This window comes from Cydia amplana, chromosome 3 (assembly GCF_948474715.1).
Source record: "Cydia amplana chromosome 3, ilCydAmpl1.1, whole genome shotgun sequence".
NCBI classification, from domain to species: domain Eukaryota; kingdom Metazoa; phylum Arthropoda; class Insecta; order Lepidoptera; family Tortricidae; genus Cydia; species Cydia amplana.
Window position 1 is genome coordinate 8667300 of NC_086071.1, and position 25722 is coordinate 8693021.

The following is a 25722-nucleotide window of genomic DNA, read 5'->3' on the forward strand; positions in this document are numbered from 1 at the left end:
GTGACGGACGGACGGACGGACGGACGGACAGCGGAGTCTTAGTAATAGGGTCCCGTTTTTACCCTTTGGGTACGGAACCCTAAAAAGCGGCCAAGTGCGAGTCGGACTCGCCCATGAAGGGTTCCGTATTTAGGTGATTTATGACGTATTAAAAAAACTACTTACTAGATCTCGTTCAAACCAATTTTCGGTGGAAGTTTGTATGGTAATGTACATCATATATTTTTTTAGTTTTATCATTCTCTTATTTTAGAAGTTAAAGGGGGGGGGGACACACATTTTACCACTTTGGAAGTGTCTCTCGCGCAAACTATTCAGTTTAGAAAAAAATGATATTAGAAACCTCAATATCATTTTTGAAGACCTATCCATAGATACCCCACACCTATGGGTTTGATGAAAAAAAAAAATTGAGTTTCAGTTCTAAGTATGGGGAACCCCCAAAAAAATTATTTTTTTATTTTTTTTGTGAAAATCTTAATGCGGTTCACAGAATACATCTACTTACCACGTTTCAACATTATAGGTCTTATAGTTTCGGAAAAAAGTGGCTGTGACATACGGACGGACAGACAGACGGACAGACAGACATGACGAATCTATAAGGGTTCCGTTTTTTGCCTACGGCTACATTTGGCTACGGAACCCTAAAAAGCGGCAATATTAAAAAATGTAGATGCGAAGGGTTGTCCTCCCATAGAAAATTTGGTTTGCCAGAGTAGGTATATACCTAAATCTTATCTCGATATAAAATTAAACTACATAGGTAAGTACTTAAATTAATGATAAGTGTTAAATAGTCTTAACTATATTAAATATCACGCTAGGCTCTAGCCCAGCATTTAATACAGTAGAGAGGTTTAACATTAAATATATGAAATTAAGCAAGCAAAGCAAATACAGGACAACTTACTTACATTCTGAACAACTTTTATTATCATATGGGACCCAGCCGAAATCGCGAAAAATAAATAAGCATGGAGTTTATATCACGTGGTGTCAATGAGTTTTATTTAATCTTATTTAGTATAAGATACCGAAGACAATAATTAAGATACAAGGTTAAGATAGGAATTTGATCAAAATGTCATCGGAATTATAACCAAGACGAAGGCCAGCTGAGTGGACAAAGGCTGTCAGTGATATTTGTGCTATCGGCGCGGGCACTCGTTTCCGCCATGTTGCTCGCCTTCCTCGCGATCGCGTGCGTGTGCGCCGCGGCCGACAACTACACCGACCTCAAACTTAACACCACCATCGACCAAAGACTCCTCCACAGACTCTCCAACTTCTTTGATACCAACCGGACTTTAGACAGACGCGACCTCGCTCTTCTTAATAGAACTGCGCAAACTTTAGGAATAGAAAAAGAAGTAGTTGAACAAATAAGTGATTTGATTAAAAATAATGGCACGGTAGAGTCTGGGATTTTGAGCAGACTGTCAGAAGAAGCTAAGAGCAATCACAAATCCTATAGGGAAGAAGTAGGAAAGGATAAGTTGGTGCCGATCGATGAGTCTCCTGATTATGCTTCGTCTGTGGTGTTGGCCAGTGACCTGCTGTCTCTGACGAGCGCCGTGGCCAGCGTGCAGGAGAAGGTCTGCAGAGAGCAGGGTTACCGGTTTCTGGATGGTCTGCTCTTGAACAAAAGATGGGCTTTACGAAGTAAGTGATTGCAAGTTATTAGTTACTAAGATGTAGATAAGTCCCTGCTAGATAAAAAAAAGATTATTATATTGGTCGTGTGTAATCCAGTTATTAATATTCAATTTAACAATTTAAGCTTTGCAAGTAGGTACCTAAATTAAATTTTCGAGCATAGGTACCTAACGCTAAATTGATGACTCGAGCAAGTTTAATTTTTAAATGAGATGCAATGCAATATTCAACATTAATAATATACGATCACATTTATTCTATAAAGTGTTCTCGTAATGATGCAATTAATTGCGATATGACGCGATTAATTTTGTAAAAGTGAAATTCAATATTAAAATAATGTTAACCCAAGTCTCGTGAAAATCGAACGTACTGATTAATTAGTTCACAATATCTATATTCAATAAATGAAACGTTTCTAAACAAAGCAAAGCAAATTTGCTTTGATGCAGTTAAAAGGTGTCAAGACGTGACTTGCACTGTAAACAAACCATACATAACATTATGTCGTATTCTCCTAAGTACTAACCAGGGATGTTGTGGATGCCGATTTTTTTACATCCGCGGAGGCGGATGCGGATGCGGATTTTTAAAGGCTCACATCCGCGGATGCGGATGTCAAGATAGGTACATAAAAGACGTCAAATATTACATTTTAGTAATTTTTATTTCAAAAAACCGGCCAAGTGCGAGTCGGACTCGCGTTCCAAGGGTTCGGTACATTAAGTCCAACTCACGCTTGACTGCTAATTTCCAATAGGTTTTTTTGGCTAATGACTAAATTACCTAGCAGTCTAGCACTTACGCCGATGCAAAGACCTTCCTGTACCGACCTGTTCCACATCCGCATCCGCATTAAATCCGCATCGATTTTATGCGGATGCGGATGCAGATGCGGATGTTGAAAATAATGCGGTAGTTCCGCGGTTGCGGATGCGGATGCGGATATTCGCAACATCCCTGGTACTAACGACCAGAGGTCAATCTTAATCGTGTCGCGAAGTGAATACCTATCTTCTTTATCCGCTAAACCAAAAGGTCTAAGCTTATGTGCAGAATTTAGTTGGTTTATATACTTCAAGTAAATTGACAAGTCAGCCATATTCGAACTTTAAGATACGTCGAATACTAGAGATTGAAACGATATGGAATGGATATGTCAGTGTCAAACAAGTGTCAAAAGTGACGTTTCTTCAAACAAACGCGTCACTTTTGACACTTGTTTGACACTGACATATCCAATTCATATCGTTTCAATCTCTAGTATTTGACGTATCTTAAAGTTCGAATATGGCTGACTTTTTTCGTTTCTAAACTTACAATACCTATTCGATTGGTTAGTTACAGTACCTATATCCTTTATTCTTAATTTAAAGATACATGTAGACATATTATGATCAATTATAAAACCCTGTAATTAGAGATCTGGAAGTAAAGTCTAAGAAAAAAACGTGTCTCGGATAATCAAGAAAAATGTATGCTCAAATAGATGGCGCCAAACCTTTGGCCTAAACTCGTGTAGATGGCGACATCGTTTGATATTTAACAATTTAAACACATATATCAGTGAAAGAACATGAGTCACAGTCATATGACGTTCTAAAAATAATAAATAAATAAAAAATACCTGCAGGGTTACATATATCTTTGGCATAAGGTTGCCCGGTAGAGAATGCCTCTTCGCAGAGTAGAAAATTATTTCCGTAATAATAGAGCATGGTAGAGAGAGAATTTATTCCGTATTTTTCCTTTCAATGGATGTTTTTTATTTCAATTGATGATAAGCACTTGGCATCCAATTTGCTTATCATGATTTAACGTATTAATAAAACTAAAATAGTATGCAAATCAGTGTAAGGTTTTGGGATCATGAATATTTAAAGCCTATTACTGGACGTAGTTAATACCCTATTCCAGTAAAACTAATCTAAAAGTATACCTTTAATTGTTGAAAGATTACGGCAATAAATTAGCATGAATACACCTTATCTTATTTTCAGTAGGTAAAAAATATCATACAAAGTGCTGATATCGTAATTATGGAAATAAAAAAACGTAATCTTTAGACCCTATGTAAAGTACGGGGCTTAAGGTTGTGTTAGAGCTTTTAGGTACCCACAACTACCTATACAACATTTTTTTTGGTTACCTATAAAAGGTTCTACATGATGGGCAAAGGCCGCCCCTTCTATTTTAACCGGTTTAGCACTATATCTGGGGACCTACCGCGGAAATCGAAATTCGCAAATTGCGGGGATCTTTCTCTTTTACTCCAATGAAAGCATAATTAAATAACAGAGAAAGACGCCCGCAATTTGCGAACTTCGATTTTCGCCGTTATAGCCCTGGTCAGTTGTTGAGAATTTTGTCCAGCCCTAGTAGCACGGTCGCATTTTTATCGTTTATCACCATGCCTGTCACGTTCTAACAAGTATGTAAGTGCGAAAGTGACGGGCATAGTGATAGTCGATAAAAATGGAACCGTGCTGAGCCCGCAGGTCGTCCCGCCATCGCTTCTTAGGTCGACCTCTCCGCTATTTCCATTGTGGCACCCACTCCTTAGTTAACTTCTCGAATTCGAACGCGAATCCGCGTACGAGGAAACTATTTGAAATAAATACTCGCTCCACACGAGAGGAAGTAGTTCAGGCCACCTCTGTGGGTGCACGCTTCGTACATGGCCAGCGCAGTCTCGCTTAAGCGTTTAACGGCGCGATTCGGGAAATGATTTAGAGATTCACTAGATATGATATCGAAATAGTAAAGATATGTGACGTTCCACTGCAAAAGGTACCATTGCGCAGGCTGAATATTGGAGCGGCGTTAATAATAGCGTAAGTGCCGAACGTCACATATATTTACTATTTCATATCTAGTGAATCTCTAATTCATTTTCCGAATCGCGCCGTAAGTCTATGATACGAGTACGTTGGTCCCGTAACCCGTAACAACAATGAGTCCTATCGACAAGTGTAGGTATTGTCTCGTCTGTATGTGTTTGCATTCACATCGCAATTTTATTAAAAAAAAGTACATTACATCACTTTTTTTAATAAAATTATATTAAACGTAAAAAACTGCAAAATTTGGTATTTTGGAGTTGTATAAAGTTTAAAACTGTGATGAAGATTTTATTAGACAATATGAAAAAGTGTTATTTGGGTTAAATCGAAATCATTCCGGTAAATATTTTATCTGTATGCAACAAGATATAAACGTCGTAAGTTTTGGGACACTAATTTGCAAGGAGATAAACTTCATTAAAAATTTAAGGGTTCCTTTTGTACCTTTTTAGTACGGAACCCTAAAAAACAAGAAGCGCCACATCACTAGGGTGGCTTAAAGGGAATACTACTCTTCACTTATAGAAATAGAAATTTAGAAATATAATTTTTATTTAAATTTCTCAATTATAGAAATTTCGAATAAACAATCAATTGAGTTATTCTAAAAAAATAATATTCTAAAATCACTACTCCAATTAACTTCAGACCTGATGATAAAAATTTAAAAAGAAAACATTAATTTGAGATAAACAGATCGGCATGCGGACGTTAAAACCGCAAAATAATATTTATTTGCATATTTATCTTAAGAAATAAATCCCGATAAAGTAGAAATATAACAATAAATTAGTATTTTGCGGTTTAGTTACTTGGGGTTTTACATATTTAGGCAATATACAGGATGATGTGCGTCATTTAATACATAGGTACGTCATTCTCCTTTTGGGCAGACGTGTTGACCATTGATTAGAACGGAATGTTTGATTCCTCATGTTATTGGCATCATATATGTTCAGGTCATCTTGAATGTATATTGAACTAGTTGACATTTCCGTTTTATTTTCGTTGTAGTACGAATTATCTTTTTTTGCCTCATACGTATCAGAGAATAGCGACTACAAAAGAGGAACAAAAATAATCTAATAGGAATTTTGTCAATTTTATTTTATTAAAAAATGTACATTTGAAACTATTTAACAAAAAGTGGTTTAATTATCTGTAACAATTTTTTGGTAAACATCTTATTATTCTACAATGCACAAATTAGGTCTATAAGGAAAAAGTTGTACTTTACAAAGGCAAACTTAACCCAAACAAAGCTTAATTAAAGCTACTAAGCAAAGCTTTGCTTAGTTTATCAGGTGTATTCAAATTTTAGTTATTCGATATTTCCCATATAATACTGATCTGCTAATGTCAAATTACTTCAATAAAAAACGTCACTTTTGACACTGAGAGATCAGTATCATATTGGAAACAGATCGAATAACTAAAATTCGAATACGCCTGTTAGGCTAGGCCGATGTAAGCTTGTCCCGAAAAACCTGCAACCACGAAGGCATGTTGTATGTAACCGTAACCAAAAGTGTATTATACCTACCGATTATGTACACTTAGCATCAATAGAAGCTTATGAAACAACAAAGTATCTGCGACCCGGGATTACTTTTCCAAATGTAGTTCGCGTTCGAAGGTATTTGTCACAGTCTAATTGTTCTACATAACAGAGACATATCTCTTTTTGTCACGTTGTCAGATTATGGTACTAGATACTTTTGATGCTGACTGAATATAATTATGTACTATACAGGGTGACATTTAAGTCGTGATCAGTAATATGTTTTTCTAACTCCATAAACAACGAGCAATTTAATGCCCCTACTCTTACTAAAATCAGATAAGATTTTTTTATTTTTTTGTTTATTTTTTGTCATTTATTTTACTTTTACAAGTGGCAATGTGGTATTTAAACAGCTTTGTAAGATATTTCAAATGAAAAATTAAGTAATTTTATTTCTAACTGGAATAAATAACAAAATTGATGTCAATGAAAGTTCCGATTCAAAGAGGCGATTCAATTTACTAATTTAAATATCTTAATAAACCGTTGTAATATCCTAAATCCACTTATAAAAGTAAAATAAATGACAAAAATAAACAAAAAATAAAAAATAAATTGTCTGATTTTAGTAAGAGTAGGGGCATTAGTCCTATAATATTTATTTATTTATTTATTAAATTGCTCGTTGTTTATGGAGTTAGAAAAACATATTACTGATCACGACCTAAATGTCACCCTGTTTACTTGTACGCATACATACATATATATTTATATTACTGACTATAAAAAAAATCATTAGCAAGGTGTGGACTACATTACACAACCGGGTTTAACCAAATAGGTGCTTAATATGATGATACGCCCCATTGGCTTCTCTGGCACCAAAATATAATTTAAATATATATTCTAATTTAAGCAACACGTTTAGTAAATATTGAATAATCGGCTCGCAAACAAAGTTGTCATGACATTGAGCCTTGGAAATCACTTTAAGCGAAATGCTGATCGGAAGCCATTTTATCAAGCACACAGGAAATGATATTGAAGGTATATTCTGAACTTGATGTCTATAAAACATATAAGATATATATTTAAGTCATACATGGCATTGATTCATCTTTGGAATGAAGCTTTTTTGATTCTGCAATCCTTAGTGTTGATGATATTGACTATAAATAAGGCTGACCTCATATCAAATTTGAACAAACGTGCAGGTCTATTCGGTTTTGGTACCTACATAGGTAATATTCAGACATAGGAATCCGTGGGGCAAATTTTCTTGACAGGTAGGGACTTCCTATATCGATAAACTCAATTATCGATGCTCGTTCTATATACTAGTGATCGCCCCCAACATTGTGTGTTTTTTGTAACTATTGTTTTGAAGACAAGTATGAAATTCACACAGAGCATATTCTAAATAATCGCTAGGTTATATAAAGGTAGGGCGTAATACTTATTACACTATGAAATATAGTCAATATTATCTCAACCTCTTTATTGATTGATTATAAATCAAAGCGAATTGAGTTATTATTTATTTGATTTTTACACTTTTAATAAAAACATGTTTTTACAAGCAAACCTTTGAGTGATCACTAGTATATAGAATAGAAAGAGCATCGATAATTGAGTTTATCGATATAGGAAGTCCCTATCTGTCAAGAAAATTTGCTCCACGGATTTCTATGTCTGGTAATATTTATGTTGCGTTTGTTTGGATCTGCATGGCGACTGCAGCAGAGTATCTGTTGCAGCTTTACTGCTGCAGCGTCGTTACGGGCGATCACGCAATGTACCTATTTAAGAGTTATTATGAAGTAAAAGGTCTGGTTTTATTAGTTGCGAAATTGTATCTACATTGCGCGGATATTGCTTCAATCCCTAGGCATTGCACAGATAGCTGCCTAGGAATTCGAAACCTGATTATGGCCACCGCGTGTTATGATGTAACCGGAGTAAAGCGACTAAGTGGCGTATGCAGAAACACATAATTTAATGCCAATCTATTATTAATTTGATATCAATCAATATGTCCCAATCGAACACTTGTAAATGCGCTCTAGAGGCAAGGGACTCAATAAATCTTATTATGCGTACGATTAAGATTTACGATTATTTTTCCCTTAGAAGTGTTTTTTATAATTTATGTTAGAATATCTACAAGTTACAATTAGCCCCAAGACGTAAAACACTTCTCTTGGAGGAGATCCATTATAATTAATTCCGAGTGTAATGTACGAGTATTATGATTGGTTTTAGGTGAAAATAAAAAAATACTATAAGTATAGGCCTATAAGATTTGAGGAGTTATCTCAATACCTCATGGAATCCATCAACATTACATTTATAATATTTAAGTAACTATTGAGGTACCTACCAAACATTAAACATAATATGTAATAAAAAAAAAACAAACAACCTCCTCTTCTGAAAATTTGAAGTTGGTTAAAAGTATGGAAAAATCCTCTGTGACGTCGCGATCGTAAATCTGACTCATTATATTGGCTAAAAATTAGTTTTAAGTAACCATTTTTTACGCTTACTGCCGGTGCCGGCTCGCTGAGACAATGATACGTTAACATATTTCGGAAGTAGGATGTCGGTTATCAAGGCTGCGCGGAGGCAGCCATGTATTTAATGTACCTACCTCCTACGTTGAACAAACAGCTGTAATAGCCAATGGAAAACACATTCAATTTTCAACCATATTCTCGCGCGACTAATCTCAAATTCAAATTGCTAAGAATTTCAAACTTTTGCATGTTTCTTATTTTAATGCACGTCATTAAATAAAGTACAATCATCTTTATATATCAAATGTGATTGCGATATAGTCTGTAAAAAGCATTTAATTTTATTCTATTTTAATTTTCGTGCTTCGAAACAAAGACTAATTTAATTTAAAAAAAAATAGGTGTCTACCTTGTGGATCGTTTTGACTAATCGTCCTAGAAATAGTACAGTGGGTCTTACAGCTTACTTATCTTAATTAAATATTGTGATTTGTAATATCCTCGGTAGTATCGATGTATAACAAAACCATTATTGAAATGATTTCATTTAGGAATAAAATATCTGAAAGCACGATTAATAAATAACGGTAACATAAGAGCAGCGGGCTCAGCATGGTTCCATTTTTATCGACTATCACTATGCCCGTCACTTTCGCACTTACATACTTGTTAGAACGTGACAGACATGGTGACAAACGATAAAAATGCGACCGTGCTACTAAGGCAGGTTTATATATAAGGTGTAGATTTTTTAAATCGGTTACTGAGGGCAGCTACATGCTGCTAAGTGAAAATAACCAATGGAGACCTTAGGGCTAAGATGGCCGGCTCTTTATCATTTGTCACCATGGCTGTCACGTCCTAACGAATATGTAAGTGCGAAAGTGACGCATAGCATGACAGGTGATAAAAATGCGACCATGACAGCTGGTCTGTCTTCCTTTAACTAACGATGGCATATTTGATATTTGATAAGAAACATTACGGCTTACCACATATACTTACCGTTTATTTTAACCTCTGTGATGACTTCAATCTCAGTGAAGTAAATAAATCGCACACAGTTTTCGATCTATTGAATTACCAGTATTACCACATATTCGATTGCTGTAAATATATAAATAATATTTTTAAATATTAAATAAAATTAAAAAGACTCACTTTTTAACCGACGAAAAAAACGGAGGAGGTTCTCAAGTCGACGCGTATATATATATTTTTTTATGTATGACCACGCATAACTTTTTACAGAGTAGTTCGATTTTGATAATTATTTTTTATTGGAAAGGGTATACCCCGAAGTTGGTCCCATATAAATTTGTAAATAAAATCCAACCTTAAGGGTAGGAAAATAGGGGATGATTGATTTTTCACTCACCGATTGAAACCAAAAATGGAAAAATAAAAACTTTTTACAAAAAAAATAAAACAGACTTCAAAAAGGATGAAATAAAATATAGTCTATGCGTTACCAACTGATATGTTTGATGTCGGTGCCAAGCCAAGTAGTAACAATACCAGTCAAAAATAATCAGCTTTATGGCTATAAATCCCATTTTCTACTCGTATTGTTACTACTTGGCTTGGCACCGACTTCAAACATCAGTTGGTAACGCATAGACTATATTTTATTTCATCCTTTTTGAAGTCGGTCTTATTTTTTTGTAATCTTCACACCACTCGGCCTTATTAGGTACACTTAAGGATCATAAATAACACTGTAAGGCCATATCACCATTAGATCACTAGAAATAACAAAACTTGATCATACCTACTCTATTTTCCACACATTTCTTAGATAAGCAGGTCTGTAAAAGTATGACGTTTGTTGTGGCACATTTTGTTACGTCAAAGTTGTTGCAGACGAGTTACCTTGGACAAACTAACGACTAACAGGTCGAGTTTCATGTAGGTATTTTTCTCAACATCAGGTTTATATTAAAATGCTAAATATAAATAAAGTCCATTGCAAAAACTGTTTTTGAATAAGCTGAACTTTACTAAACTTACGTCCAGGGGTCGGACAAAAAGTGCGGATGACGTCAAACCACTTATAGGATGATTTCATATAGTATTTTTGATTTTCATAAACAATTATCACTTATCATTTATCAACCTCTTTATTAAACGATATCGCCACTTGGAATGAGTAAGTACGTTTTTGACTGACACATTGTCAATCAGATGAACAATAAATTGACTTCGTTATTGTTTAGCTATTGTATCTTCACGATTATATTTAGCTAAAATTTATATTTACTAATGTATAAGAAAACGCTCTAAAATGTCATCTTTACTCGAATATTGTGGCAAGTTTCGTGAAATTAATTTTATTCACTACATCACCCTACCACCTGTATTATTAATTCCATGGATTTATTTACGATTATTTTGTTACTTCATTAATACTACTTTGTTACTACATGTCACACGGAAGTTTAAATACAAACTCAAACATCATCCTGTGTGCAAGATTACGTCATTTTTACGTCATCCGCACTTTTTGTCCGACCCCTGCTTACGTCTAACATGTTATCATACAGTGCGGTCCAAACCTCGACGTCCAAAAAATTTTTTTTAGATTCCTTATATCGTGTGCTATCAGAATATACCCCATTGTATGTTAGCCGATTTTTCGTAGTTATCGAGTTATGAATTTTTGAACTTTTAAATTTGTTAAGAAATTCCGGGTTGAACCAATTATTTTTATTTTTGAAAAACTATTGAATTTTTTCTTTTTGTAACATAATCCTTTACAAACGGCGCAGTTGCTAAAAAAATCAGCATCCTCACTTGACAGGCGAGTTGGAAAAAAAAAACAAAAGTCAAAGTTTTACGTTCAAGCATGTCAAGTTTAGATTTGCGCTTACCTAAATAAAAAAAATTACAAAAGATTTCAAGGATTTTTGGTTGTTTTAGAAACAACTAGACCCTAAGTTTTTTTAAAAGGTAAAAAAAGTGACACTTAATAGTCATAATTTGTCATGCTTGAACGTAAAACTTTGACTTTAGTCTTCTTTTTTTCCCAACTCGCAGCCAAGTGAGGATGCTGATTTTTTTTAGCAACTGCGCCGTTTGTAAAGGATTATGTTACAAAAAGAAACATTCAAAAAAGTTCAATAGTTTTTTTTAATAAATTAATTGGTTCGTCAGGAAATTTCTTAACAATAAAGTTAAAAGTTTAAAAATTCATAACTCGATAACTACGAAAAATCGGCTAACATACATGGGGAGGAATGCGAGGAATCTAAAAAAAAATTTTTGGAGGTCGAGGTTTGGACCACCCTGTATTTGTAATTGAGATACCGAGATTACCGAGTTCGTAAACATGCGTGAGATAACATGCGATTCGTAAAGATGATGACTTGATGACGCGAAATACGCGCAAGGTATATAATAATGTATAAGTATCTATATATATACGAGTATGTACCTATACGTACAGCCCACCAACAGACAGACAATACAGGCAGAATCTTATGTAATAAATGTATATAGTTAAGTACGAACAATTACTACAAGTAATAATATATAAGTCCTAGTGCGTCAACTTTACATAACATAATAGGCCAATAATTGGCCTGTAGAGTTATTTTTAGAAACCTGACAGCGATCATATCTTGTGATATTGAGGCGGGATTCCAACAGTTTGCGGCACTGTGCGGCACAAGCATTTTTATACTGAATAGGCTTGTATCGCACATTGGTGGAATCCCGCTTTCATGGTGTTTGCGTTCATCGTAGTGTTCTAACTATAATTTCTATTCCAGTACTATAATTACACTGATTTAAACTTTCACGATTTTTACACATAATTAAATTGTACAACGGGACTTAATCGCGTATCTAAGTTATAAGATTTACCTCCGACGTTTCGAGGACGGCGTTGTCCCCGTGGTCTCGGAGAAGACTGGCTTATGTTGACATCAGCATCTTCTAACCGCGCGAGTTTTTCGAACTACCCGCGCTTGGTCTTGTTTATCAGTTTGAACGTTTTGCGCACTAGGGATGTCACTCTGTCGACACACAACACTCCGTCGCCAACGAACAACGCCGTCCTCGAAACGTCGGAGGTAAATCTTAAAACTTAGATACGCGATTAAGTCCCGGTGTACAATTTAATAAGAGTACTATAATTGTTTTATTAATATAATTAAACGACAGCAATAAACCGAAATAGATGAAAGAAAAAGTGACTAAGACCTCTGGTGTCCTGGAGGGCTAGCCAAGATGCCAATCGTTTGTGCCATAGCGATAGAAACGCTAAAGTTTCTCTGTCGCACTTATATGGAAGGAGTGATAGAGAGACATTATCGTTTCGTTGGCTACGGCAAACAATTGGCATCTTGGCTAGGCCCTCAGGGCTGGCATCAAACCACTCAAACCAGCGTCTTCTGCATTCGCGGCAAATGCGTAGACGCCATACCATAACAACAAGACCACTCGGGTAACGGCGAGGGGAAATGGTATAATGATAGTAGTTTCTTTAAGTTTAACTGGCTTAACAATACTTTTGCTTTAGATATTGGCCTTATACACCCATTTGCAAAAGAGCATGACCGCTTTGTGAATGAATTCATAAAAAATAATAACGTGACCCTGTACGATGGCCAAGGCGCGCCGTAGTAGGCCTTTAAAAAGATTGTATTGATATGAGCAGTCACACGGAAAATTTATATTTAGTTCATTGAATAGGTACGGAATGCAATAGTGGAAACCCAACTTACTACGGCATAGACAATTCGTTGTTTAACTACTGCCAAATTTATATATTTTTCATTATCTCTATTACTTTTTTCAACACACCTCTACCAAAGGGTAGATTTTAACAATGTCATCAATTCCAATCAGGGGAAAATCCGGAATCCGTAAATCTGGTTTGCAGTATTTTACAATAAACCAGTAGGTATGCTGCACTGAAAACAAAGACATTCCTAGAATGCAGACTCTTGGAACCGGTGAATAGAAGTATTAGTTGTCTGCAATGTCAGGACAATCGAGTTATGCGCGTAAAATCACTCGATAAGGCACCTACCACAGAATAAATAATAGTACTATAGGTACAGAAAACTCACTCTAACAAAACGCGTCTGTTACGATATGGCCGCTAAAAGCCACCAAAATTGGTGTGGAACGGATGTACTTTTAGCTACCTGTAGCAAAGCGACGAGATCGCGGAGTGAGCCTCGCCTGCACCTACTTACGCTACGGCTTACGTAGGCGAACAACGCGCGAACGCGGCGCGTCCGCCGCGCCGCTTCGCGTCTAAATCGCTTACGTACGAGTAGACAAGACACACTTATACGTATCAACGGTTTGTTTCATCCTCGCCGCGCCGCGCCGCGCCCCGTTCGCGCGTTGTTCGCCTACGTAAGCCGTAGCGTTAGACGCCTGTGAGAGGTTTGTCAACTTTGTCATAAACGTTTCGGTCTGAAATCTTGTTGCACCAAACACAAGTTCCAGCAAGTACCTACCTAGTTTTATTGCGATTGCTTGTCACACAAAATTGTACAGTTAGAAGCAATAGTTGCTAAGCGGGCGAGGTGTTCAAAATTACCTTGACGCGCTCGCTTTTATTCTCTTAACAATAAAGTCGCGTCAAGATAATTTTGAACACCTCGCCCGCTTAGCAACTATTGCCACTGACTGTACAAGCGTGCAACTAGACTCGGGGTCTGTTTAACGGGTGAGTACCTAGTACCTACTACCTACGAGTAATTAACGCGGTGACTGACGCGGATCGTATGTGAAATCCGCCTAAGGCGTTAATACAAAATAAGTGAACAAAGGTGTAAGTTCCGTCAATGAAGTAAGTTATTAACACATAATCTGTAACAAAAAACCGATGTTATTTAGGTACCTACTAAATTCAAAATAAATAATGCGTAATTCTTCACAATGATAATTATGTTTAACACTACTTAGATATATTAGCGAGGACATGGAAATTACATATGAATATAATTAATAGGATAAGTAAACTATACGTTGCTATTTTTAGTTTTGTCAGCTATTTTGTTGCTATTTTAAGTAAGATTTACAGTACAAGATACATAATGCGACAAAGTCATAAACTCAAGCAAACTTTGTACTTGCGACTAATGATGACATTGCCACACCTTGACTATGTCATTGCAAATGCCATGCAGAGTTAGCGTAGTCTTGGTTAATCTAAATAAAGGGGCAAATGTTAATAAGTTTTCTTTTAAATATATACCTACTTAGTATTCTTACGTTTATACGACAACGGTTTCACTCACTTGAATTTTTAGTCGCTATTGGCGACATGTTTCGGGGGGGGGGGGGCAGTTTAAAATATGTCTCACGGAAGTTTAATATCGATGAGTATTCTTACTCTTAAAGCTGTGGTTACAGAATTATTCAAATTGTTTTACTTTCTTCTGTCAAGGTCGTGGTGCCACAAGTTCGCGTAAACTAGTACATATAACAATTGGTAAAAGAAACATGATAACATTGATAACACAATTGTAGCTTAACAAGCCATTTTCAATGACGTCTCTGAAGGAAAAATGCAAGAAGTGATTTACATTGACACGCAATCAGCCCGTTCGATTGTGCGGCAGCCATTGACTTATATCTCAGCTGGCTTTACGTGCACTAAAAACCGGCGAAGTGCGAGTCGTACTCGCGCACGGAGGGTTCCGCACCATCAACAAAAAATAGAGCAAAACAAGCAAAAAAACGGTCACCCATCCAAGTACTGACCCCGCCCGACGTTGCTTAACTTCGGTCAAAAATCACGTTTGTTGTATGGGAGCCCCACTTAAATCTTTATTTTATTCTGTTTTTAGTATTTGTTGTTATAGCGGCAACAGAAATACATCATCTGTAAAAATTTCAACTGTCTAGCTATCACGGTTCGTGAGATACAGCCTGGTGACAGACGGACGGACGGACGGACGGACGGACGGACAGCGGAGTCTAAGTAATAGGGTCCCGTTTTTACCCTTTGGGTACGGAACCCTAAAAATGGTACTAGTTCAGCGGTGTCACTCACGAATTCGAGCCAATCGTGTAGTCTAACGCAACGTTCTAATTGCGACCAATCGCGCGGCCGCGCGCGCGTGATGCGAACTCACCAACCAATCGCGTTGCAGCGTTTTCACACCGCTGTACTGGCCCCATTCATGCTCCATTCTTATTGCCCTATATGTCAATGGCGGCAGCCAAGTTATTAATGAGAGACAAACTTCATTAAAAAGAGAGAGAAAAATTGGCCCCATAAATAATACAACTTTAGATTATTATAAAGAGTATACAAGAATACTCGCACGTTTCTAAATTAACTTATTTTCAATAATATTTACCTATGAGCAACAGTAGAGGTATGGAAGAAAAAAACATGCTGCGCGGCCCTCAAATGATGGGAAAAGGGCAAGAAAATGATGATGATTACCTATGAGTTGCCTATGAGTAGCACTTTGAATGATTCACGGTTAGTTTCACTCGACCGGGATATCCCGGGGTGTCACGGTCAATATCCCGGTCGATATAAGTCTAGTGATTAAATACCTATGAGTAAAAAGGTTTTACACATAAAATAAGTATAAGTAAGTACAGTAAGTACCTTACCAACTATGGTATATTTAATTGGTAATTAATTTACAGCTACATTAAATATAATGAAATTAATTTACAGCTACATTATACATAATGGAAACAATAATTGATTCATTTAAGATTGAAGGATGAATATTACAAAAAACAATTTAAATGTTGTAACTTACAAAACTTGGGGCCAGATTCGGATTTTGTAATAGACATCTATTAGATATCTTTTAGACATCGCCAAGATACGATAACGATATGTTTAAGATCTAACCTGTCAAATTTGACATTTCCGCGATTCTGGAGATACTCTTGAACGATTTCCACAAGATATTACTTAGAGGTCGAATTCACATCTAATAGATATCTAACACGATCTATCGTAAAAGTGACATTGGTTGCCCGAATTGCGCTGCAAAAGAGAACTAGTTGAAATCTAAACTATAACGTATCTAGAATGGATCTAGTACGTGTCGTCTCTTGTGAATATCTTGAAGTTCGAATACGGCAGTTGTATTGTACTTGTTTAGTATGATCTGCATTACGCAATAACAAAGCAAGTTCAATCAAACCGAACCCGCTATGGCGTGAGATTGTTTTGCCGCTATTATGCTCTCATTGTAGCTACCTATTTATCGCGTGTTACGGTTAATTATGGAAGATTTTGATTTACGATCCATGACACGCTATACTTGACCTACCCTCGACTGTACAATAAAAGTGAAACCTTGTTATATTACAATATTTATTTTAATTATGAATTTAACACATATTTATTTAACTTTAAAAAAAGTGCTTGATCGATATCGTACCACCTGTGACTTCTTATAAGTTTTAATCAGGTAACTTATTGTTTGAATCGGGCTGTAAGTCTCGGAGCCAGGCCGGAGTCACACGGCACGTTGTTCCGAAATAGATTCAAATAAAATATAATGTATATGGTGTACATTAAAAAAATATACATACTGTAACTTATTACAATAAAATAAGGTCTATATTTGTATCCCTACATATATTTACATACGCTATGGCCTCACGTCTACCTACTGAGAACCGGTTTAAAAAAATGCGCGAGTTCGTTCAACATATTCACGTCCAAGCGATCTACTTTAAATACTTAACCTGTTTACTACAAAACCACGTTTTCTTAATGTCCTCATGAAATAGAGTTCATATTCGGACCAAAAATGGTAGTTCCATAGTAGCCGCATGTGTTGCCCCTGGACTGGAGTGGCCAACTTCCGTAGTTGCAAACGAGTACGGCGTTACGGTGACCATTGACTGTCAAGTTGCCTGTAGGCTGTAAGTGTGGAATGTATAGTTTGGTATGCAAGCACAGCAATGTACATCGAACAACGATAAAATGTAAACAAAACAGTTCCACAGACAATATATAAAAGTCACGCGAATTTCGAACAATTATCAAATTTGCCGCCTTTTCTACTGACAAGATTTGCTTGACCAAGTATAGATGCTCGTTTGGTACAGTCAGCATCAATAGTTACGCATGAGCCAACGCGCCAAAAGTATCTGCCACTCTCGAATATTTTTCCAAATATAGCAGCAGTTGAATTATTCTATATGTTAAGATCGGTTTTCCTAGGATAGCGGTGCCGTCATATAGCGGCCGTCTCCATACTATTACGGCTAAATATGGATGTTGTAGTATTTGTATGGAGACGGCCGCTATATGATGGCACCGCTTTCGGAGGAAACCAAAGCTTTACAGACACATACTTATCTCTTTCTATAAATAATACGAGTATATAAACACCCGGCTTTTAATGTAAGCGTCTGATTCCAACTCTGCGTAACATTAATTAATATGGGATTATGACTCACCTCAAAATAGAACCTTTGTTGGAAGAGTCCTGCCCTCTTACGTCACACGCTGCAGAACAATCCAACTTAAAACAATGACGCGGTGCGACGCGTTTAACATTTGAATAAAACTGCACACTACCATAGAGAAAAAAATACATAGATTGCTCACTCCATACACCAGTTTTAGTACCAAAAAGACTATTACCATCTAGCATCGAGTGGCGGAACTATCAGTACTGCTACTTGACAATAGACGTAGCACCGATCGGAAAGTCTTATGCTGTTGAGATAAGACTTTCCGGTCGGTGCTACATCTATTGTCAAGTAGCAGTACTGATAGTTCCGCTACTCGATGCTAGATGTAGACACTGAAATTAATAGTCTGAATCTGAACTGACGTATGGAGTGAGCACTCTATGTATTTTTTTCTCTATGACACTACCAAGGAATGGCATAGGTACAATATAATTGCTTGCCGAGCGCTGGTGATTTGATCGCTAAGGCCAACCAGTATAAGACCATCTGATAAGTGATAACACACTTAAATCTAACAAACTTTTACATTCATATGTCAATGCATTCATTACATCCTTAGATTTCATTCACACAGTTTTCACTCCCTCCTCACAACAAGCTTACACACATACAAGTTCACACTCCTCTTTCTTTCCTATTTCCTATTCTTATGTTTAATATACAAATTATAAATTTTATTACTGGTAACTCGTGATGACTATGACCCCCGCGATACAGGCCATGCCTAGTGCGGGGTTCACTGTAACGTGCCTGTAAAACTTTTATTGTCATTCAAAATATTGTTATTGTTATATTGGTATAACCTGATAACACCCATGTACTTTTAACTGAGGCGGTCGGTAAGAATTGATCTATTTACGGACTGGTTGAAGACTTGGCAGACTGGTTTATCATGGGACTTTTAAGACAAAAATTTGAGGTTTTTGATATATCCGACAATTGTAAAATTTCTACCGCTTAATGCATTAAAAGTTATTTATGTTTATGTTTTCGATGTATTTTATGAAAGATACTGCAATTGGTTTCAACATTATTAACAACATTAAAACGGTCATGGTCATGAACAGTATAGCGCCATTCATCATCATATTCTTAATTCTAACAAAAATCTATGAAAAATCTAACATAAGCAGCTCTATAGCTCTTGTTTATGGTAAAATGTTGCTAGCGTTTAAAAACTGATGATAAATACTTATTTTTACGGGATTTGTTTACCTATATGCCATTACTGGTGATATGTTATGGAAGTAAAAATGTAATATATAAATAAGTTTTATTCCCAAAACTCAGCTGCCTGTTAGTAGAAAATGGCCCCGTAACTTTTTTACCACCCGCCTGTGATAGGTACTTACCTACTACGTACTTACGTAGACCTAGCTGAGGAATTCAAGCCGCCTGCGCTTACGCAATGTGAATAGATGGGCAAGTTCTGATCAAAGACTTTGAAATTCAATTAATTCCAATGAGTTCAACTCCTAGACATAAAGGAAGTCTGCAAACCTGCAATCTCATTATGAGGGTGGAATAGATAAAGTCGTTCCTTTGTCATTTTGTGATAAATTGTAACAAGTTCTTCAAGCATCTTGCTCGCTCAGATTTTTGAAGTGAAAACTTCTTTAGTGGCGCTGTGCACTTTTTGAGGTGGGGAAAAATGTTAAACTCGCGACAGATCACGTGACCGTAAGACGAACACGTGGCCTGATCGAAAAACTGTTACAATGTCATTGAGTTTTTCTTTATTGATTTAAATGCCATCTAGTGAGTTTCCCTCTAACTGGTATTAATATAACTCGAGTACGAATAGTGATGTGCTTAGGGGTTTCAAGTAATGCGACGAAATAACGCTAGATGGCGTTAACCTCAATTATACAGACATTTTGTACTAGTCATTGAGTTTTCACTTCTGCCGGCACTCCCGGAGTGCAACCCGTTGTTTTTATTTTTAGAATTTGAATACACCTTTTGACAGTTCTTGATATATATGTTACGGGTAATGTTAGAAGGTTGATTGAACTTAAGTTCCCACGGGTATAAATAGTATTACTCAAGCCAATTAGGCAAAGTCTGAAAATTTAAACAACATTAATCTGTATTCGGGGTTTACTCGAACTCACCTAGGTCTACAACCTAACACTGGCTGGGTAATGGACTAATGGTGTAAAAGGTGATTTAATTTTAGGCACAAAGGTATTAGTGAAAATTCCTAAACCCTTCAAAATATCAAAAGGTACGTAATATAGAGTACCTATGCGTAACCACAGGAATTCTAACGTTTCAAGGCACAACCAATCCCAATGGGTGTCAGCCAATCAGATTACGAAAAGTTATACAACAACCAGGAAATGTCTGCTTCAGAGTCAGACATGATTTATATCCTTGTAAACGAACAACTGTACTTATATTACAAGATAAGAGCCCTGAAACTATCAAGTGGGCGTCTTTTATGTTCGCGTGAGGTCATGTGGAACTACGTTTTCGTGTCAAGTATCATGTTTCTATTTTTTGGGTCCTTAAAAGAACCCTCTCTTGAAGAACCCTTCAAAATATTAATATTATATTTATTATTGTTTTCATTTAGAGCTGGGATTTCAATAAAGTGCGTATAATTATAATTACACAATTGGGGTCATTACCACGCGGCGAGCGGGTGCGATTTGAATTCACGGTTCGATTCGAACGGTTGCCAGTAGCCATGTTTGTACCAGCTCCCAAATGCCTGCTTAGGCATTCGCGACGGGCGCCAAGGCCGAGCAAGCGGGGACTACTAATGTGGCTTAAAGTGCATAAGACAGCGTGGTTGAAGTAATATTATGTTTAAAACGATAACAACAGTATCACCATTCCTACTTGTGGATATATACTTTGTTTAGGTTAATATAAATAATAACAAGCTTGAGAGTATATTTGGTATTCGTAGTTAAGTATTTTCGTATTATTGAGAAGACCCATTAAATCCTAGCTGGATAGGTCTTTCAAAACGAATAAGGGTCTCCAATGAAAAGAAAACTATAGCAAACGTGATCGGTCCAGCCGTTTTTGCAAAAAGTCTTCTTCTTAGTAAAAAGACGTACAAAGTGCTGCGAAGAGGTACTCCCTTATGCGTGTAATTTACTTACATGAGACTTCTAATAGATCCCGATTAGCATATTCCGACAGAATGGTAACTACTGAACCCTACCCTGAGCATGGTCTGACATGCTCTTGGCCGATTTTTAGTAGTACCATGTAGTACCTAGGTGTCCAGTTTTTGGAAGGTGGTCAGTAATAGACGATTTACCCTACTTAGGTATTCTATGGGTTGTTATTCTATTTTTTTTTACAGACTAGCAACGTATTATTTTAACATGAGTACGCTAGTTGAATAAGCATGTGAATTAATAGACCATGCTTGGCAAATACCTTAGAGGTGTATGTGCCTTCATACGCGCTTCATAGTGATGTCATTTAGGTCTTATAAGGCAATCGGCGGATGGCAATTTTCCGTATTCTGCTTCTAGCTCACCATGCACTTACTTGATAAATTGACACCGGTATTTTTCGAGTTACTCTTAGATTTACGATTTAATCATATTTTTGACAAAATTACTACTTTTTACTCAATGCTCTACACGTCCCCAACAAAAAGTTTTTGGGGGTGGTTCTTTAGAGTCTACGATTAAAATTAAAATGTCTTATTATGTATACGTCTTTATTTTTGGAAGTGACTTTATAGTAGCGGCTATGTAATCCTCCTTTGTCGGTTATCATTAAGGTAATATATTTTTCACCTCAGCAGCTCGAACAAGGGTACTTTGCTACTTAAAAACAGTGAGCAAAATCGCATTTTGCTCACTGAGTGAGACAAAATGAGCAAAATGCGATTTTGCTCACCCAGTGAGCAAAATGCGATTTTGCTCACTGTTTTTAAGTAGCAAAGTACCCTTGTTCGAGCTGATGAGGTGAAAATTTAATTGTTGGTATATCTTAAGAAAACATGAGTGAATAGAGGTAAGTGATGAAGAAGGAATACATTTTTCGGGTTCTCTAATATGTTCTCACTGCTGAGGTGAAAAGTTTTGTGAACTACACGAGATCAAAGTTATTTACATCTCGTGCGCTTTTGAGTCCCTTACTACGCTCAAGATTCTAAATTAGATTCACTCGCTACGCTCGTGAATCTAGTATAGAATCTTTCGCTTGCACGGGACTCAAAATAAGCACTCGAAGAAATATGAAACTTTGATCTCTTGTTGTACAAATAACTATTTCAAAGCTCCTCCTCTACCTAGCCGTTTAGCGTGCGCAAAGTTCGTTTTTGTGAGCTAATGCTAATAAATATTTTACTTTTTAAATTTTTCTCATCCGTCGGCCTCCTTTGCCTTGTCGGCAGCCGTAAATCGAAAAACCGAAAAATTGAAAAGAAAAGCGCGGATTATTTTGATTCATAAATACGTATATACAGATAGGTCGTCATAAAATGTAATGTTGTGACCCTTTTTGTATATAAGTAATAAGCTTAATATATAATCTGACCCAAGATAATATTCTTAATTTCTATCCGTATGTGCTGTGTAATACTTATGTAATAACAGTTATTTTTTATTGTAATTTTCTTGAAGATCAATTATATTTTACATTTGTTTTGAGTAATCGTTTTTAAATTGTTTGCAGATTCGGTTCAGATAGTCATAATAAAGTTCCTTGTTTAAATTCCTATTATAGCTTGCAGTGACAGTATGGTATAACGTCTATATTTGGTGAAAAACATTTTATCTTTCAAAGTTTGTGCAGAGTTAGATTACTGGTTAGATTACACAAACAACTGGTAGGTATCCCTTACTGTTGTGGATTACATACCCTGTAAACATTATTAAACATTTCGTCACGCATTAGCGCTCTAGTTAGCAAAAACTCGTATTTTGAAGTGCGAAAATAGTTTTTTTGTATGTATCAGCGGTGCGTATTCAAAAAGCGGATTTATTCCTATCTATCGGATTAGTCTATAAAGCTAAATAGAATGGACATGTTTTGTCCACGGGCTTTAGTCACTCACTGCTTTTAGAGTATATTCTGTTATTGATTTGATACTTGACATGATATTATACTCCCTATTCATCGCGTTTGCACCAATTAACGAGCGCAAGAGAGAGGCTACACAGAGTAATTTCAATAATTATTAAATAAAATTATAAAATGGTAAGTAAATCAGTACTATTAATTTCCTTAAAAAAAATGGATTTGTGATAGAATTCACTGGAATCAATTTCCGGCCGAGGTTAACGCTTTTTTACTTTGTGCCTTTTAAGATCTCTCACTTGTTTTTAAGTATCACTCACTGTTCCATTTGCACACAAGCTGTAAATATCTGAAATCGAAAATATGTAATATCACTTGTATAAAAAAAGTATAAACGTAAGCCTCCTTCGATCTTGAAGTTAGTACTGTTTACTGCAGTGCAGTCGTCCTTGATAGATGGCATACGTGTAACTTAACATTCCAATTTCCAATCACTTTAATGAGCACATATTATATAGGTACTGGTAAATTACCTAATATCCGAGAAGCATATAGCTCTAGCAAAAAACCAGCAAATGACCGCCATCTAATGGGAATTTTGCACCAGATATATGACCAGGGAACTTTCCCGATCATCCATCAATGCTCTTTGTTTTAAACAAAGGAATGTCCTTGCGGTCCTCGTGGACGTGACGTAATGGTTTCCGTAACATTGAGTCTGACTTATTCTTTTTGTCCGAGCACACATAAAGCATTGTAGGGAGCATACATAAAGGAGGAGTATAAGAAATTAAAAAGGTACAAACAAAAGCGCAGAATATAGGGTAAATTAAAATAGTTTGAAGGCGAAATAGTCAACTCTATGGCTGCTACTCTGTGCAACGTTGACGCAACTGCGCAGTGACGTTATTTTCCATAGCGCTGACTAGACGCCGATGCTCAAAAAATGCTAGTGTGGGGTGGCCCTAAATTTTCCGTTTTTAGGGTTCCGTACCCAAAGGGTAAAAACGGGACCCTATTACTAAGACTCCGCTGTCCGTCCGTCCGTCCGTCTGTCCGTCCGTCCGTCTGTCACCAGGCTGTATCTCACGAACCGTGATAGCTAGACAGTTGAAATTTTCACAGATGATGTATTTCTGTTGCCGCTATAACAACAAATACTAAAAACAGAATAAAATAAAGATTTAAGTGGGGCTCCCATACAACAAACGTGATTTTTGACCGAAGTTAAGCAACGTCGGGCGGGGTCAGTACTTGGATGGGTGACCGTTTTTTTGCTTGTTTGTTTTGCTTGTTTTGCTCTATTTTTTGTTGATGGTGCGGAACCCTCCGTGCGCGAGTCCGACTCGCACTTGGCCGGTTTTTTTGCTTGTTTTACTCTATTTTTTGTTGATGGTGCGGAACCCTCCGTGCGCGAGTCCGACTCGCACTTGGCCGGTTTTTAAATTAAATATGCTAATAGCATTTTCTGGATCAACCTAAGGTGGCTGTCGGTGGTTAGGTTATCCATTAATTAATTACTGGGCACCCAGTGTGAATTATGAAAGAATATACTAGGTATACGTTAACTTTATTCGGTATTCCTTTTATGGATATGACAAGTTAAGTAAGTTAACATTGTGCAATCTGTAAAAATGCCGCTCACATGGCATGGCATGTTGTGACGCCAATTCGGTGTGGACTCTTCTAGAGTGCACTCGAACGTAGTCCAAGTGAGTCCGGTCCAACACCATAATACTTAAACAGCACTAAACTAACTTGTAGGCAAGTATTTGATCATCAAACACAGTATTTAGCAAATGTGCATTAGTTTATATAAATTAGGTTCCGTAAACCCAGGCAGCTGCTAACTATATATAGTCCTACAAATAGTACATTACTGCAGACGCCGGGAAACAAGGGCTTGCCGGGTGAGTAGGTATAGCCGGCCGACCGTAGGGAGGCCGGATAGTGATACGAAGCCGGCAAGACCTTTTCACGGCTAGGTATGTATAGTGCTTTTCTCAAACATGCAATGAAATAAAAAAATACACCACTCAAAAAAAACAAATGTATAATCTTTATAATAAAAATCCAAATTCACAACAAAAGTTTTTTAATTTTCCTTCCAATCCCGCCATAATTGTTTTTTTTTTTTTACGGAAGTCCGTATTTCGCGTGTGTACTGTGTAGTGTTCGAATAGACCTTATTAGGGCCATTATACACAATCTGATAATAAGAATCTCAATTTCTATAAATAAAATAAATGCAGAGGATTTTAAATATTGTCTATGGTCTCTGGTGACTTACGTATAGACAAAATTTTAAATTTATTCATCAACACATTGAATCATACAGATTCGTATTCTTAATATCAGTACGTTCGTGTATAACAGGCGTTAACACGGATATTTTGGTCCGATAACCATTCATTCACCAAAAATATAAAAAAAAAATATAATTCGGCTGTTTAGTCTGTTCATGGACACAGACCCCATGTTTACATTAGAATTTAAAAAAAAATTACTTCCCGGCCTAGGCCTTCAATTTCGTATGAAATTCCTTTACAGTTCTCTGGAGTTGCTCCGCCCTAAACGTGATACTTCGAAGCCTGATATAACGCCCGGAGCGACGACATTTCATTGCATGTTTGAGAAAACTACTTTTACTGACGTGCCTATTTGAATTATTACAATTTTCCAATTTTACTTGTGGTTTTTATGCGTAGTGTGGCAATGCAGACGTAGAGTCATAGTACAATATATCCTAGCCGCCGCTCTAAGTATACAATCGAAG

The 25722-nt window shown here is 36.5% G+C and overlaps 1 protein-coding gene across 1 annotated transcript in view; it reads left to right on the forward strand.

Moving 5' to 3' along the window:
• Positions 1-1099: 1099 nt before the first annotated feature.
• LOC134662497 (nose resistant to fluoxetine protein 6-like) overlaps positions 1100-25722 on the forward strand; it is a 36338-nt gene continuing 11715 nt past the window's right edge. The window contains exon 1 of the mRNA XM_063518744.1: positions 1100-1665. Coding sequence (XP_063374814.1) covers positions 1179-1665 — 487 coding nt within the window. The 5' untranslated portion in view covers positions 1100-1178. The remainder of the gene's footprint in view (positions 1666-25722) is intronic.